Below are 15,380 nucleotides of genomic sequence, written 5' to 3'. Positions count from 1 at the left end.
TTAAATGAACTAAGCTTGGGCTTATACATTTTAGAAGGGAGAGTAAGGAAGTCACACATTCTGGGTGAAATGGGCTTTCTAAGTTGGGTAGAAAAGCTGAGCTGTCTGCAGCCAAAGATACACAAGTCATTTAAAGTAACAATGCGTACCATTAAACATAAATGGCTTTTAATTGACAAATGAATTTTAATATTATTAAATGTCAGGCCGTGGGAATAATATGGTCACATATACTTGGATAATAAGGTAGCAGTGTGATAGAGGGGCAAATGAATTCAAAGCTACAGCTAGACAAATCACTTAAGTCATGATGCAATTTAGGAAGGTCATAAGAAAACCAAAACAGCATTGGTATTCCTATCTGGAGGGATAGATCTGGAAATCAGGGAACCATGTTAACCTCGTGATGAACATTGGCTGCACCATAATTAATGTACATTTCTGGATTTAGCTAGATTGGAGAAAATGAAAAAAAAGATTTGAGAAGATAGCAGAAATGTTAAGTTTTATCTGGACAGAATATAATTATTTTACTCTGTCAAAAAGAAAAGGGGTATTGGGTGATATAGTAGAGAGCTTCAAAATGTTGAAAGCATTTGAATAGGTAGATATGGAAATACTTCCACTTGTAGGGAATACAAAAACCAAGGAGGCATGTATGTGAAATAGTCACTGATATATATGGTCAAGTGCTCTTAAGATACATTTTTATGCAGTGAGTAATGAGAATATGGAATTGCAAGCCAAGGGAATAGTTGAGGTGAAAAGTATGGATATACTTGATGGGGAATCTAGATAAGCATGTGAGACAAAAAGAATACAAGATGTGCTGATGTCTCATGTAGAAGACTGTGCAGAGCGCAAATACTGATAATTGGGCTGAGTGACTTACTTCTGTGCTGTAGACACAATGTAATCTGACATGTTCAGACTCAAGTATGAGCCTTATTAAACTGTGTATGATTGCACCCACCAGTCTGAGAGATGGTTCACCTTACTCCTTTTGTTAGTGGAGTAAACTACCAGGTTTCCGACTAGAAAGGTCGCACTACCATCTCCCAAACAGGCCTGTAGTTCAAACCCTCCACATGTACAAGGTCACCAATTGTCAAGCACTGTTTCCACCACCAACTGCTCTTCTTTCTTGGCATGTGAATATCATTGGCAAGGCCAAAATTTGTTGCCCATCCTTAATTGCCCTTGAGGCTTGGTGGAGTTGTGACACCAACTTCAGCAGGTGAGTGGCTTCCTTGTCCAGTTCAGAAGGCAGTTAAGAGTCTTTTGGTTTGGGTCTTTCATTCTGAAGTCATCTGTAGACAAGACTAGGTAAGGATGGCAAATTTCTTTCCCTAATAAGCATTAATGAACCAGTTGGAGTTTTGCAAAAATCCAGTTTCCAATCATTACCATTTTGGGGTTCAAACTCAAATTTCTGAAGTGGTAGTACAGTCATCTGAATGACTAATTATGTAACATTACCATATCTGTTTCCAATTGTGATTGATGCCAGACATAAATATAGAGTGGCCACATTCACAATGGGGGAAAACAGCTTCCTTATGCCTTTCCCTTTAATATAATGAAAACGAGACTGATATTCCAATATAGTGGCTGTCCCTAATCTAATAATGACTGGTAGCTATCTGAAGGAGCAGTATTATTGAGTTCTGAAGAACAGTCCCGTTTGGTTTGACATACTAACTTTGTTTCTGTCTCAACAGATGCTGGCGTACATGCTAGATTTCTCCAGCACTTTCTGTTTTCTTTTGGCATTATCGTTTGTGGTTAACTAGCATGTAGCCTTTGTCTCTTTCTACATTCTAATGTTTGTTCCACATTCTGTAGACTATGTGCGAGAATGCATTGTGAACAGGGGAGTTACGTACAGAGGATATAAGTCCATAACCAAAAGTGGGAAGATGTGCCAGCGCTGGAGCTCTAATGTGCCTCATGAACACAGGTATCCATGTCTTTACCTTTAACTCCTGTTCCCTGTCAATAACTTCTATTCCCTGTCACTAACTTATATAATAATTATCAGACATGCACCCGTGGGATTAGTTCAGATTTTGGAAAGCACTTATCATGAAAATCCAGTCCAAGTGAAGATGATGGATAATTGACTCACTTCAGGGTTTTGTGCAGAAGAAAAAACATTTTTCAGCAAGGTACCAGAGTTTCAGAGGTTTTCCTCATGCTGAGGCACATAATAAAGGGATAAAGAGGTTGAATCTTTCTGTATGGGTACCAAAGCATGCTCAAGTGTATTCTCAGGATGTAGTAAATGTATGTTTCTTGTCCCAGAATATCTGCATTACAGGTACATAGCAGACACCTGCTTGTTCTGAGGAAGGGAAACGTTAGCTCTGATTTCTCTCCATAGATGCTGCCAGACATGCTGAATTTTTCCCACAATTCCTGTTTTTGTTTCTGATTTACTGCTTCTGCAGTTTTTTCAGTTTTTGCTTGGGCCTGTGTCTGAGTACTGAAGAGGGACTGATGCCAGCCTTTGCCATTGTGGCCTCCTGTTGGCTGCTTTCCACAAATTCCACAGCTTTTAGTTTGTACTGTAGGAATGGGATATAGCAAAGATTTGCTTGCTTCACCTTGAGAGTGCATTTCCACCCAATGATTGTATGCAGAGGACATCAAGAACGCATTTCATGTCAACCCGGGAAAACAGATATTAGGCTCCTTTAAGTGCCTGTTTTTGGACTAATTCATTTTGCTGAACATCCAGGGGTTGAATTAAACGTTATCTACATGAGACCTTATCAGGGGTCCTTAACAAGATTGCTGAAGGCTGCCTGCATTTTTTTAAACATTACTCACTTGAATGTAGACCAGGTTTGAAACAATTGAAGGAGTGCTCATTATTTTCCAGATTGCTTTTTCCTCCCATCCAGACTTAGCAAATGCTCTCAGCAAGGCCCAGGCTGGTTGATCTTGCTGCACTCCTTCAAATTGCAGCTCGGTGATAACTTGCTTTTGTATTGTCTTCCATCACATTACAGGATGCATTTTTCACTTATTGTAAACTGATTTCTTGGTCCTGATTTTCACCTCTGAAGTGGGAATCGGGGTCAAGCCATTTTTTAATGTCATGATCCTGTTCCCTACCCAGCAGTGCCCAGCCCGTGATATGTTCATATGGGCTGGTGAGGGTATAAATCAGAGTGACATCTTTAGTCTATTTTAGGCACAGTGACTCCAGTAGAGCAGCATGTGCTCCTTGCAAATGCTGTAGCCAGTATTTTTCTGCTTTGTAATGTGTTGTTTCTAAAAATAAAGGGCAAAATATAGGTAAACATCCAATTGATGACATTCTAAATAAAGATTTAAAATAAAACATCTTGATAACAGGTGTGTGGAGCTCTGACCCTGAATTCTGTAGTGGCACTTACATATAGTGCGATATTTGGAACTGGTGGAAGTAATAGACATTCCTCTGTCTTATGCCCCTGGGCATCCCATAAACCAAAAACCACCAACAACACCCATCACTATTGCACTCCCGCCGACCCCCACGTCTCACCTCACCAGCTGCTGAATTGTACTAACTACTGACAAGCATTAATATCGTGAAAGGCTTGTCATGTCTCAGCCCTTATCCTGTGAGTCTTACCACTTTTCCAAAGGTAGAGTGTGAAGCTATGAAAACTACAATTCTTCCCCATTCATCACCCTGTCAATCCTCCTATTTCTCCAACTGCACAGTGCAAAGATACAAAATGATGGGATTTGGAAAAGGGGCAGTAGGGGTGCAGCGTACTAGGATAGCATTTCATAACCTCAGTTGTCATATTTCTAGCTGTCTGATTGTAGCAAAGGACTGATGTATTGTCTGGGCTTTTGCTTTTGACAGAAACTCGCCTAGTCAATTCCCAGAGAAAGGGCTTGATTTGAATTATTGCCGCAACCCTGACAACGATGAGAATGGCCCCTGGTGTTACACTATGGACTGGAACACTCGGCTGGAGGACTGTGCCATCAAGAGATGTGATGAAAGTAAAGGAGAAAATAGAAGTTTAGAAAATTATGGGATGAATTGACAGGGTTGATGGTCAGGAGCTTTTTCCCAGAATGAAATGTCTAATGTGAGGGGCATGCATTTCAGGTGTGGTGGGGGCAAGTTCAAAGGTGACATAAGGGGCAACTTTTTAACATAGAGTGTCGTAGGAGTCTGGAATGCAGTGCCAAGGGCGGTGGTAGAGGCAGATACAATAGGGGCATTTAAGGGACTTTTAGATAAGCACATGAATATGCAAGGGATGGAGGGATATGGACCAAGCCAGGCAGAAGGGATTAGTTCGTTTGATGTCATGTGAGGCACATCATGGGCCAAAGGACCCGTTCTTGTGCTGCACTGTTCTATGCTCTCTGTGCAAAAATTCAAGGCACTTGGCAAAGAGCCTCCGCAGACCCAGCACAGTGTTCATGATTAAGCGTGGTATCAAAGAGGGCAATCTGTTGCGTGGCCTAGCCATCAGACATGTAAGTTCAGGAAGAGTGAATGGCAGGGTCAGGATAGAGGGCAACTGTTCCATATGCCCACCTGACCCAAGGGCATTAAAACATGCTGCAGCCATGCCGTGTTTTTTGCAATGTGTCAGGCCTGTCTCAGCGTTCCTCCTTCAGATTGCCAGGGTTCTGGGTTCAAGCCCTACTGCAGGATGTGAGAACAAAATTTGTGACTGGCACTCCAGTCCATTACAGAGGGAGTACCACGAAGTCAGAAGCACTGTCTTCCAGATGATTGCCCTGTTTGGGTGATGTAAGAATAAAAATCACATAATACCTTCTTAAAGCATGGGTGCTGGCCTGTTGCTCTGGCTAATATTAATCCCACAGTCAATGCCACTGAAAAGGCAGATTATCACATTGTTCTTTGTGGAAGTTTTCTGAGCGTAGATTGGTTGCCATGTATCCTTTATTACAATATATAGAAACACTTCAAAGGTACTTCATTGGCTGTGAAATTGGTTGTTAAATAAATGCGAGTCTTCCCTTAACATTACCTGCCAGTCAGATTTCTTTAAAGAGATGTCAGACAATGGACTACCCTCCCTCAACATTCAGTAAAGCGGAAAATTCCCCTGGGTAAACCATGGCTCATTTGATAGTTCTTACACTTCTGAATGCGGCTTGCTATGGGTTTAGACACCATTTAAAGACTGGGCACAGAATCCAGGCTGACACTCCAGTGAGGGAGTGCTATACTTCTCAAGGTGCATTGGTTCAGAAGAGATGAGATGTGAAGCCACGATCCTATCTACTTGGCCAACTGGTCCCGAATTGTTCCATGATGTAAGGCAAAGAAGAGGGAGTTCTGATTTTTTGACTATTATTCCCTCAACTGTCATCACTAAAATAGTTTAAGTGGCCATTATTTCATTACAGTTGTTGGACTTAACTAGATTGTTGAGCTTAACTAGAATGCCATTTGAAAGAGGTAACACAGACACAGGATCTCTATCAGAATCATCAGGAAGTCGTCAACATCATAAGGACTGGATTTAAATCCTTTCTGCTCTGGATATGTGTCATGACATCTCTGAACAGGTTGGCTAAAAATATCTAGAATGGTTGAAGAAAATGACATAACATATACTATAAGCAGTAACATGAGGTTGTTGCCTTACTTGCCGAGCTGGCTGGTTATTGTACAGACATTTGTCACCATGCGAGGTAACATCATCAGTGTGGCCTCTGATGAAGCAAAGTTGTTCTATTCTGTTTGGTATTTATATGATCCAGCATGTTAAGTTGGGTTGTGTCATTTCCAGTTCTGTTCTGCATAGGTTTGTATACGGGGTTTAATTCCTCATGTTTGCTGATTGCATTACAAGTTGGAAACCAGGCTTCTAGGAATTCCTGTACATGTCTGTGTTTAGCTTGAGCTAGGGTGGTCATGTTATCCCAGTTAAATTGATGGCCTTCATTGTCTAAGTAAACTGAAATGAGGGAAAGTTTGTCATGTCATTTTTCCGCCAGCTGGTGTTCGTGGATCCCGATGGCTAGTTTTCTTCCTGTCTGGCCAATGTAATGTTTGCTGCAGTCATTGCATGGTATTTTATAAACTACGTCAGTCCTACATCACAAGGGTGTGGGGTCTTTGGTCCTTGTGCATGTTTGTCATAGTGTGGCTGTTAGTTTGTGTGCTACCATGATTCCTAGTGGTTGTAAGGAGTCTTGTTGACTGTTCTTGATATAGGGTAGTGTGGCCAGTATATTTGGGCGTACTATGTCCTTTTGGCATTGTCTATCTGGTAGGCACTTGTGGATGAATTTGTTGGATATCTGTTGTTAGCAAAGACCTTGTATAGATGCACTTTTACCTTCTTGCATACTTCTTGCGTGTTGCAGTGAGTGTTGGCCCATTTGAATAGTGTCCTAACTCAGCTTTGTTTGTGGACGTTGGCATGATTGCTGCCACGCTACCCTATATCAAGAACATATCAGAACTGACAACGAGACTCAGTGCACTCAGACAATGAAGACCATCAATTTAACTGGAAAAACATGACCATCCTAGCTCAAGCTGACCACACGCACGTACGGAATTTCTAGAGGTCTGGTTTTTAACCCATAATATAATCAACAAACATGTGGAATTAGACCCCGAATACAAACCCAGAACAAAAATGGAAATGACACAATGCCAGCACAGAACAGAACTAGAAATGACAGAACCCAGCTTAACAGACTGGATCATATAAATACCAAGTGGACTAGAACAACATCGCTTCATTGGAGGCCACACTGATAATGTTACCTAGCATGGCGATGAAACGTCTGTACGATAACCAGCCACTTTGGTGAGTAAGCCAACAAACTCATCCACAACCCGACCAAAAAATCTTCACATGGGGCGACACGGTGGCTCAGTGGTTAGCACTGCAGCCTCACAGCACCAGGGACCCAGGTTCGATTCCAGCGTCGGGCGACTGTCTGTGTGGAGTCTGCACATTCTCCCCGTGTCTGCTTGGGTTTCCTCCGGGTGCTCCGGTTTCCTCCCACAGTCCAAAGATGTGCAGGGTAGGTGGATCGGCCATGCTAAATTGCCCATAGTGTTCAGGGGTGTCTGCGTTATAAGGGAATCGGCCTGAGTGGGATGCTTCAAAGGGCGGTGTGGACTTGTTGGGTTGAAGGACCTGTTTCCACACTGTAGGGAGTCTAATCTAAACCAAACCTTAAATAAGCAATAACATTTGGTAATCAGTTACTACTTTTTCGTGTATACCAGCCATATTTGCTGCCATTTGTTACACAACACAGTCGTTGAATGGTCAACCATGACAATATCAAAGTTCTTCACATATTATTTCCCACCTAATTCTGTGTCCACACAAGTTTTGAAATACAGGTGTCAAACAATCAGCATCCAATAATCATGTCATTTGCTGAATAAAACATCCGATCTCCTGTAAGTAAGAGAATTTGTGAAACAAACTTTCTAAATCATGTCTTTTATTTCCTTTGCATCTTGTAAAGAGTCAGAAGATAATGCATGTTTCCCCTGACAACACAGTTAACACCAGAGACACTACTTTGAGTGGCCAAGGAGGCCGTGCCTTGGTGTTTGAAGATAATGTGTCTTGGCAACTGATGAAGAGTGGCCAATTGATAATTTGGGAAGAGCAGTGCCCTGAACTAAGACAACTGCTCCGGTTGACCTGTGAAAGCGGACATGAAGGAGCAAACAGCAAAGTATAATCTTCAATGATAAGCAATAGATGGAGAAACAGAGAATCATCATCACTTTTCAACAGATGCAGGAATACTCCTGAACAAATATCTGACACGTGCCTTTCTATCTTTTTGTCCCTCAGAGGAATGTTTGATGTGCAATGGTGAGGATTACTCTGGCTTCATGGACCACACAGAGAGTGGGAGAGAGTGTCAACGCTGGGATCTCAGTTATCCACATGCACATAACTACCAACCAGAGAAGTACGTGGCTGTTATTGCAATGTTCAAACCAGACAGTACAAAATTATGACTGAGGCACCTGAATGCTCCAGTAATTGGGGCAACAGTTTTAAGGGAAATGGATAGACATTCTATGGCTAAAATGAAATTCCAGGAAAATTCCTTGCCTCCTGAGTGCTAAGGTCAAACAGCAGCTACAGACTATTCTGGAGGAAGGCCCAGTAATCAACATCCCAGAGTGGTTATAGAGTCATTGAGTCATACAGCCTTTGGTCCAACCAGTCCGTGCTGACCATAATCGCAATCTAAACCAGACCCAACCACCTGCACTTTGCCCATTTCTATGCAAACATTTCTTATTTAAGTACCTACCCAAAGGTCTTTTATATATTATAACTGTGCCTGCATCCACCACTTCGTCTGAAAGTTCATTCTACGAACGAACCACTCTCTCGGTAAAAGCATTTGCGCCTCATGTGTTTTTAAAAATCTTTCTCTTCTCACCTTAAACATATGCCCCCTTGTCTTGAAATCCCCACCTTTATTTATTCAATTTATTTATACTCTGAAGATTGTTTAAACCTCTATAAGGTCACCTCTCAGCCTCTTACACTCCAGTGAAAAAGTCCCGACCTATCTAGCCTCTCCTTATAATTCAAACCCTCCATTCCCAGTTATGCCCTGATAAATCTTTTCCTAACCCTCCCTAGCTTAATAATATCCTTCATGTAACAGGACAACCAGAACTGCACGCCGTACTCCAGAAGAGGCTTTACCAACATTCTGTACAAACTCAACATGATGTCCCAACTCCTATACTCAAAGTTCGAGCAATGAAGGCAAGTGTGCTAAATGCCTTCTTAACCACCCTGTATACATGTAATGCAAACTTCAAAGAGTTATGTACATGAACCCCCTAGATGGGCAGCATGGTGGCTCAGTGGTTAGCACTGCTGCCTCACAGTGCCAGGAACTCAGGGTTGATTCTACCCTCGGGTGACTGTTTGCACATTCTCCCTGTGTCTGCGTGGATTTCCTCCAGGTGCTCCGGTTTCCTCCCACAGTCCAAAGATATGCAGATTAGTTAAATTGGCAGGCTAAATTGCCCTTAGTGTTTGGGGATGTATAGATTAGGAGCATGGGTCTGAGTGGGACGCTTTGAGGGTTGGTGTGGACTTGTTGGGCTAAAGGGCCTGTTTCCACACTGTGGGGATTTTATGATCTATGATGTCTCTGTTGTAAGTTGTGGGTACACATCAGTTCCAATGATGCAGATTTAAAAAATGGATGAGTACCTAAAAGCAGAATACAGGCAGTTAAAAAACTATTTAAAAATAGGATCTAAGGTAGTGATCTCAGGATTGTTACCAGTGCCATGTGCTGGTCAGAATCTGGAAATTCAAATACATCACGACTACTGACATTGCTTTGTTTAACTGGCTCATTACCTCCTCAAAGAATTGTAACAGCTTTGCCAGGCATGGCCTCCCTTTGTCAAAGCTGTGCTGATTCTGCCCTATTTTACTGTGCGTTTCCAAGCATTCTTCAATTTCATGCTTGCTAATGGATTCTAAAATCTTATTGATGGTTGAGGTCAGGCTACCTAGCCTGCATTTCTTGTCTTTAAACAGGGGTGTTACATTAGCCATTTTCCCACCCACTGGGACCCTCTCTGACTCCTGCAATTCTTGCAAGATCACCACCAATGCTGCTACAACTCCTCAGCTATCTCATTCAGACCTTTTGGTCTCCCTATCTGAGGAAGAATGTTTTGGCTACTGGGGGGAGTGCAACAAAGATTTACCAGTCTGATTCCTGAGAAGATAGCACTGACTTATGAAGAAAGACTGGTTCTGTTAGTACTATACCCCCTCGAGTTTAGAAGAATGAGGGGTAATCTCACAGAAACCTATTATATTCTGACAGGACCAGGTAGGATAAATGCAGGAAAGAAGTTCCTGATGATGGAGAGTGCAGTACTGGGGTCACAGTCTTAGGATACGTGGTTTAGGACTGAGATGAGATGAAATATCTTCAGCCAGAGAGTGTTGAGACAGTGTGAGCCTGAGACCAGCACTTTGAATGTATTCAAGAAGGAATTAGATATAGTTCTTAAGGCTAAAGGGATCAAAGGGCTTGAAAGCAGGAGCAGATATTGAATCATGATTATGTTGAATGATGGGACAGACTTGAAAGGCTGAATGGCCTACTTCAGCTCCTAAATTCTATGTTTCCTGTTAATTAGGAGAATTGTATGCTAATAGTTCATCATTGCTCACCTGTAGCTATACTCTAATTACTTCCAATAAAATAACTTTTGATTAGTACGTACTCCATGTTTTCTGTCTATCTAGATCTGGACATCAGATGAATTGTGGAATTGTTAGGTTTATGACAGCAGGAATAGTTGGACTTGATTTCCGGTGCGATGCCCCAGTGAGATGTGATATTTGTGCCTCCCTAGCTGCCTGACTGCCTCTTGTGATGTTGGAATTTCATAATTGGGCATTTGCGGGATACCTCTAAGTAATGCCTCACAGTGCTGGGCTCCTGGATTTGATTCTAGACTTGGGTGACTGTCAGGGTAGAGTTTTCACATTCTCCCCATCTCTACTTGGGATTCTTCTGAATGCTCTGGTTTGCTCCCAAAATCCAGAAATGTGCAGTTTAGGCAGACTTGCCATGCTAAATTGCCTGTCATGTCTCAGGATGTGCAGACTAGGTGGGTTAGCCATAAGGAATGTTTTTCAGAGGGTCAGTGTGGACTCAGTGGGCCAAATGACTCCTTCCACACTGTAGGGATTTTACAGTTCTATGATGTGAATGCTACTAAGCCCTGCCATCTGGGTAACTTTCCCAAGAGTTGGGCACATATCAGAAAGTACTTTGGGTCCCAGCAGGATGCGTACCGTCCAAAATGTCAAGGTTCAGACCTTACAAAAGCCCTGCAACGTAGATTTTAACCTCATTTGTCCGGAGTAGCTTCACATCCAATGCAATGCTAGGCAATTGGACAGCCTTTTCTTAGCATCAGGATTCAGGTAAAGTGTCATTTTGTAGGCCAGATTGTTCCTGGTTAGCCTCAGTTCAGTCACTAATATCTATTGTGGTTTCCCTCCTTTCTTGTGGATCAAGGTACCCTGAGAAGAACTTGGACAATAACTACTGCCGCAATCCTGATGGGTCACTCCGTCCCTGGTGTTATACCACTCACCCTGCTGTTGAGCGTGAATACTGCAACATACGGAAATGTGGTAAGTGAAGAACCTAAAATGGAAATCAATCTAGAAAATAGAGTGTGCATTTTTATCTAGCTACTCTTGGATAAGCATTTCAGCTTGTTTCCTTTTCAGTGTTGACTCTTGTTAAGGTATAGACACAGATACAAGAGCACTCCTTCCTTTCCTCATCCAACTATTCCTGATATGTATCAGTGAATATCGGGACTACTGTTACAGAAGGAATTGCATGCAAGTCTAATCCAGCCCTCGTATGCGCATTTCCCAGTGGAACTTGTTGGATGGAAACTCCTGGCTGACCCTCCACTCTTCAACTCCTGGAGAGTGAAATCAATGGAGCCAACTTGAGTTCCATTCTGCATCTTCTGCCTGTGTGGCTCAGTGATGCACTGGCCCATGCCAATGCCCACTGGCACATTTGAGGTAACCTTCATCATTTTAAACAATTTGGATGGCAGTAACATGAATGGAGGGTAGCCTCGTAGTGCAGCGGGATGCATCCCTCTAAGTCAGAAGCACCAGGTTCAAGTCTCACTCCAGGAGCTGATGGTCACGGTAGGTGACAAAAACCTCAACCTGCAAATTCTATTCCACGCACACCAATGACAGGTGGTATGAGTGTAAGAGGCTCCTGGACAGCCTTTGCAAGTTGCAAAGTGCTGTCCCTCATGTTTCAGCCTCTGGCCTGAGGCTAATGATCTGTACCAGCAAAAACAAGCTAGAGAAAACAGACATAAGCATATACTTCATGTGTCTTATGCATTTCTGATGTGGAGTGTCTTCCAATTCTAATAATTCTGGGTAGAGACCATCTGATCTGCACAGTGTTCTAGCAAGAACCCTGACCTCAAGAAACAGGCTGCTGTCTTACCCCCCAAGCCCATTCCATACTGCCAACACCACTGGAGAGAAAACGAGAGCTATGGCTGAGAGCTGAAGCTGTGACAGTCAATATTAAGCCCAGAGGGCTTAATGCAGTATGGGAAGATGAAAGGCCATCCCTTCAGCTTGTGCCTGACTCAAACAGAGGGGGCGGCTAAAGGTCAGGTTGGGACAATAAATTGAAAAGTGGCAGGGAACTCAGGCTCTAATATATCGTCAGATCGGTGAATTTGGTAAAACATTCCTCTTATCTGTGTGCAGGGTCTCCATTTTAGACAAGGGTGCATTGTGAAGAAGGTTTACTGTGGGTGTAGGTGCATGCACATTGATGTGGAAGGTAAAGCCACATTTTGGGCTCCAGAGAGTGATGTGGGAGGTGGTGAATGGTGATAGGGTTAGAGTTAGGAATGTTGTAGCTCCTGTGTCCAAATCTTGCCGTACCAGAAGAGGTAAGGTTGATGGTGGAGGGGACCAAGTTGTTACAATGGGAACTGATGTGGGGGAAAGCAGGAAGAGAACAGTGAGTTTAGTGATGAGATCATGTTAGCGATATGTGCTGGTTGAAGACAAGGGAGACTGTATCAGAGTTGTGATGGAGGTGGGGGAAAGCACAAGAAATAGGATGGACTCAGTCATAGTTTGGACTAATCATAGTGCACGGCAAATCTTAGCTGAGGAGAAAGGACTTTTGGAAGGCTCTGGCCTGGAAGATAGTAAATAAATGTAACAATGGAGAGTTAGGGAGAAGCAAACAGGAGCAGGAAGCAGGACAGATCTAATCTGGACATCGGACAGTCAGCAGCAAATTGATGCAAGTCTTGTTAACTGTGGGGCTGCTTTTGGTGGGACAGTGGTCAGGAAGGAGCTGTGCTGTGGCACAGGCCCTAAATGCAGCAGTATGGATACCCAGTCTGAGCAGAAAATGCAAATAGGGACGTGATGAAGGCTTTAAATTACTAAGCTGGGTGGAGGGAGCTGCAGAAATGTAAGCAGCTCAAATTTATATAATAATAGTGATTGAAGCATAGGAAGGAATAAAGGGAGGGAGGACACTGAAGGCAAGGGACTAAGTTGAGTTATGGAAAAGTTACCCATAAATGTAGTTAAATAGAAAGTGAAAGGAAATTTGACTAAAATGAGTTAAGATGTTTGTCTGTAATAAAACAGAGAAATTGGAAGCAAACACATATTGGGAAGAACAAGACATTGGGATGGATTATTCAACTATGGCTCCAGAAAAGTCAGCACTAGGAATTATACATTGAAGCGACAAATAATGTGAGAAACACAGTGAGTGTAAACAGGGAGATGATGTAGCTGAACTTGTTCAGGATATCGCAGCATTAGCCAGAATACGGGAAATAGCTATAGCAAGAGGCCATTAGAATACAAATAGCGGAAAAAGAAAAGAAAGGATCAATCACATTGATAATTGTAGTTTACAAACTCTAATAGTGGAAGGGACATGAAAGAAGAAATATGCAGACAGATTTGGAAATTGTATTGAAAAGGTAGTTTAATTATTATGGGGGGGATCTCAACTACCCCAATATTAATTGGTCAGAAGAGGCCTGGAGACCCTCCAATGTGTTGAATTGAAAAGTCATGAAATCAAGTGTAACCTGTCTTAAACTTGAGTTAGATTACATTAGGGTACTGCATCCAGTTCTGATCATCATATTATAGAACCAATATTGGAAAGTGGAGAGGATACGGAGATTTACCAGAGCTGCATGGGTAAACATGATAGGAATGGATAGACAAAAGATTCTTTTTCACTTTAAAAAGAGGCAGGTTAAATACTCACTAAAATATGAGTTAGACTGGCACATGACTGGGAATGGTCACAATGATAGATTTAGATGAGGAAAGATGGAAGGAGGCTGTAGCAGAGGGTGGACTGGGTGAGCTTTTAAAGTACATAGAACATATAACATATAACATAGAACATTACAGCACAGTACAGGCCCTTCGGCCCTCGATGTTGTGCCAACCTGTCACACCGATCTGAAGGCCATCTAATCTACACTATTCCATATACGTCGATATGCTTATCCAATGACCACTTAAATGTACCTAAAGTTGGCGAATCTACTACCATTGCAGGCAAAGCGTTCCATTCCCTTACTACTCTCTGAGTAAAGAAACTACCTCTGACATCTGTCCTATATCTTTCACCCCTCAATTTAAAGCTATGCCCCCTCGTGCTCGGCATCACCATCCTAGGAAAAAGACTCTCCCTATCCACCCTATCTAACCCTCTGTTTATTTTATATGTTTTAATTAAGTAAAAAGTATTTGTATGTAAGACCATCAGAACATAAGACCTAGAAATAGAAAGAGGCCACTTGGCCCATTAAATCTACTCCACCATTCAATGAGACTATGGGTAATCTGATAATCCACAACTTCACTTTCCTGCCTTATTCCCATAACCCTTGAATCCTTTACTGGTTATAAATCAGTCCGTGTCAGCCTCAAATACATTTAATGACCCAACCTCTGCAGCTGCCAGCAATAAGGAATTCCACAGATTCACTACCCTCTGAGAGAAGAAATTCCTCCTCATTTTTGCCTTACATGTGTAACTCCTTAGTCTGAGATTATACTGTACGCTTTTAGACTCTCCCACAAGGGGAAGCAACCTCTCAGCACTAACCCTGTAAAGCCCTCTAAGAATTCAATAAGGATCAAATATGATAAGAACATGTGATACATATTGAGGCTATTCAGATCCTTGTGTCTGTATCCTGATCTTTGAAAGATTTGTTCAAGTTCCATCGCTCTGCCTGCGTACTGTAGCTGCACAGGGTTTCATTTCCAAACATGCCCAGCTAAGACTACTGCTGATCGGCATTTTGGAGCTGAGTGAATTCACTGTGGAGCATCTGCAATGCTGGATGGTTCATTCAGCGAGGTGGTCAAACTCCAGAAAGGGCAGGGAACACCACCAGGCTAGGTAGAGTAGACATTACGGGAGGCCCCTGTGGCCATCCCCCTTTTTGAACAGATATACCGTTTTGCATACTGTTGGGGGAGATGACTGCAAAAGCAATGGCAGCCAACATCCTGGCACTGTGGATGGGTTTACTACACAAGAGGGGAGGAAAAAGAACTGTAAGGCTATCGTGGTAAGGGATTCAATTGTGGGCATATCTGCAGCCGTAAAAAAGATTCCAGGATGGTATGTTGCCTCCCTAAAGCCAATACCAGTGATGTCACCGAATGACTGCAGGGGATTCTGAAGTGGGAAGGGCAAACAGAGATGGTGGTACATAGTGGTACCAATGACATAGGTAGGAAAAGGGATGTTGTCTTGCAAACAGA

The 15,380-nt window shown here is 42.6% G+C and overlaps 1 protein-coding gene across 1 annotated transcript in view; it reads left to right on the top strand.

The window, feature by feature from the left end:
* The window catches only part of mst1 (macrophage stimulating 1), a 75,766-nt gene that overhangs the window by 17,782 nt on the left and 42,604 nt on the right, over window positions 1–15,380 (top strand). The window contains exons 4-7 of the mRNA XM_048547729.2: window positions 1,846–1,960; window positions 3,866–4,008; window positions 7,833–7,953; window positions 11,068–11,186. Of these exons, the coding sequence (XP_048403686.1) occupies window positions 1,846–1,960; window positions 3,866–4,008; window positions 7,833–7,953; window positions 11,068–11,186 (498 nt within the window). The remainder of the gene's footprint in view (window positions 1–1,845; window positions 1,961–3,865; window positions 4,009–7,832; window positions 7,954–11,067; window positions 11,187–15,380) is intronic.

Source organism: Stegostoma tigrinum, chromosome 11, assembly GCF_030684315.1.
Source record: "Stegostoma tigrinum isolate sSteTig4 chromosome 11, sSteTig4.hap1, whole genome shotgun sequence".
Lineage (NCBI taxonomy): Eukaryota > Metazoa > Chordata > Chondrichthyes > Orectolobiformes > Stegostomatidae > Stegostoma > Stegostoma tigrinum.
This window is presented reverse-complemented; position numbering and strand designations above follow the sequence as displayed.